Genomic DNA, 2,244 nt, shown 5'->3' on the forward strand with positions numbered 1-2,244 from the left:
GGGACACGGGGACGCGGCGGGGCGCCTGCCACGCTCCCCCTTGTCCCGCCGCAGGTGGCTTCACGCCGAGACCATGTTCGCCGTGGCCCAGCGCCGGTGGCTCTACGTCTACGACAACCAAGGCGTGGAGCTCAACTGCCTCAAGCGCTTCCCCGGCATCCTGCGCATGCAATTCCTGCCCTACCACTTCCTCCTGGCCACGGCGGTGAGCGCCGGGGACGGGCGCCCGGACGCCTGGGCCCCTTCCGCGGTGGCGGTGGCAGCGGCGTTGACGCCGCGCTCGCCTCCCCGCAGAGCGAGACGGGCTTCCTGCAGTACCTGGACATCTCCGTGGGCAAGGAGGTGGCCACCACGTGCACGCGGGGCGGGCGGTTGGCCGTCATGGCCCAAAACCCGGCCAACGCCGTYGTCCACCTGGGACACAGCAACGGTGAGCGCCCGCCGCCGGGTCCCCGCCGCCGTCCCGGTGGCGTCAYCCCGCTTCCGACACCCGTTTCCTTCCCGCCTGTGCCAGGCACGGTGACGCTCTGGAGCCCCAACGTGAAGGAGCCGCTGGTGCGGATGCTGTGCCACCGCGGCGCCATCCGGGCGCTGGCCGTCGACCGCTCCGGCACGTGAGTTGCGGGGACTCCGCGGGCCGGGTGACGCATCCGGGGAACCTCGTTTCCGTCCCTTTTTTTTTTTTTCCCGGCCGCCAGGTACATGGCGACGGCGGGGCTGGACCGCAAGCTGCAGCTCTTCGACCTGCGGACGTACCGCCCGCTGCACGCGCTGGTGCTGCCGCAGGGCGCCGCGCACCTCGACTTCAGCCAGCGCGGCTTGCTGGCAGCTGCCTGCGCCGACGTGGTGCAGGTGAGACCCTCTCCCTCCGCGCGCGCCGGTCCCATAAAACGTCCCCAAAAATGTCCCCTTCCCTGCCGTTAGGTGTACCGGGAGGCAGCGCGCGAGCTGCCCCGCAAACCCTACCTCTGCCACCGGCTGCCCCTGCCGGCCCACGGCCTCCGCTTCTGCCCCTACGAGGACGTGCTGGGTGCCGGCCACGGCGCCGGCTTCACCAGCCTCCTGGTGCCAGGTAAGAKGGGAGCGGGGACAGACGGACATGGGGGACGGAGGCGCCGCCGGAGCCGCCGACCCGCCGCCGTCCCCCGGCAGGCGCCGGCGAGGCTAATTTCGACGCGCTGGAGAACAACCCCTACCGCAGCCGCAAGCAGCGGCAGGAGTGGGAGGTGAAGGCGCTGCTGGAGAAGGTAACGGGGGCAACCACGTGGGAAACGGGGTTCGGGGGGGGGTCCGACGGGGGCGTTGATCACCCCACACCCACCCCCCACACCCGATCCCATCTCGCCACCAGATCCCGGCYGAGCTCATCACGCTGGACCCGACCTGCTTGGACCGCGTGGACACGGCCAGCATGGAGCAGAAGCGGCAGGAGAAGATCCAGCGGCTGGTGAGCGAGGGAGACGTCGCCGGCGGTGGGACGGGACAGTGGGGGGACGACAACACTGGTGTCGCCCCCACCGCTATCTCACCCGGTGTCTCACCCGTCCCCGCAGGGCTTCGATCCTCACGCCAAAGCCAAATTCCGGCCGCGGCGCAAGGCCAAGGGCGGCAGCTCGGCCGGCAGCCTGCTGCGGCGCAAGCGCAAGGTGGCCCACGAGGAGCAGCGGGTGCGTTGCGGTTCCTCTCCACCCCTGACCCCAAAAAACCTCACCCCCCACCCCAAAAAACCTCGCACACTCCCCCCACCCGACCCTTGGGGAGGCCTTCGCCCACCTCTTCCTCCTTCCAGGCCGTCATCCGCCAGAGCGTGGAGCGGCGGGAGCGGCGGGAGAAGGAGAACGCGGCCACGGCGGCGGTGGTGGCCCCAGCCCGGCGCTCGGCTCTCGACCGCTTCAAGAAGTAGCGGAGGCGCCGGCAGCGCTTCCCACCCCGTTCCCATCCCGTCCCGCTCCGCTATTAAACCTTTCCGGCATCCCGGAATTCCCTCGTTTTATTGCCCGTCCCGGGGCGGAGGGAGGGACACGCGGCGCTGCTGGAGCTGGTCCTTCAAAGGGGGGGTCACAGGTGAGGCCTGGCTTGGGTCTGCGTGGCCACCAGCTCCCGTGGTGGCTGAAGACCACGTATGGATGCTCCTTGGTCCCGTTGCATCAGGACTGGTCCTTTGCGGACTGCTGATGCCCGGTCCAGGTCCATGTCACCACCAGAGCTGGTCAAGGGTGGCCAAAACCCATGCCCAGATGCTCC

At 69.9% G+C, this 2,244-nt stretch overlaps 1 protein-coding gene across 1 annotated transcript; it reads left to right on the forward strand.

Moving 5' to 3' along the window:
* Window positions 1–4: 4 nt before the first annotated feature.
* On the forward strand, window positions 5–1,972 carry WDR46 (WD repeat domain 46; the record flags this gene model as incomplete). Its single annotated transcript, XM_026061068.1, has 9 exons — window positions 5–205; window positions 295–430; window positions 515–614; window positions 699–852; window positions 925–1,072; window positions 1,153–1,247; window positions 1,352–1,447; window positions 1,554–1,667; window positions 1,790–1,972. Coding segments are annotated over 9 exons (1,158 nt in total), but the record flags the coding sequence as incomplete, so codon positions are not given.
* Between the last annotated feature and the right edge of the window lie 272 nt (window positions 1,973–2,244).

This window comes from Apteryx rowi, unplaced genomic scaffold (assembly GCF_003343035.1).
Source record: "Apteryx rowi isolate R43461 unplaced genomic scaffold, aptRow1 scaffold_1745, whole genome shotgun sequence".
Taxonomy (NCBI): domain Eukaryota; kingdom Metazoa; phylum Chordata; class Aves; order Apterygiformes; family Apterygidae; genus Apteryx; species Apteryx rowi.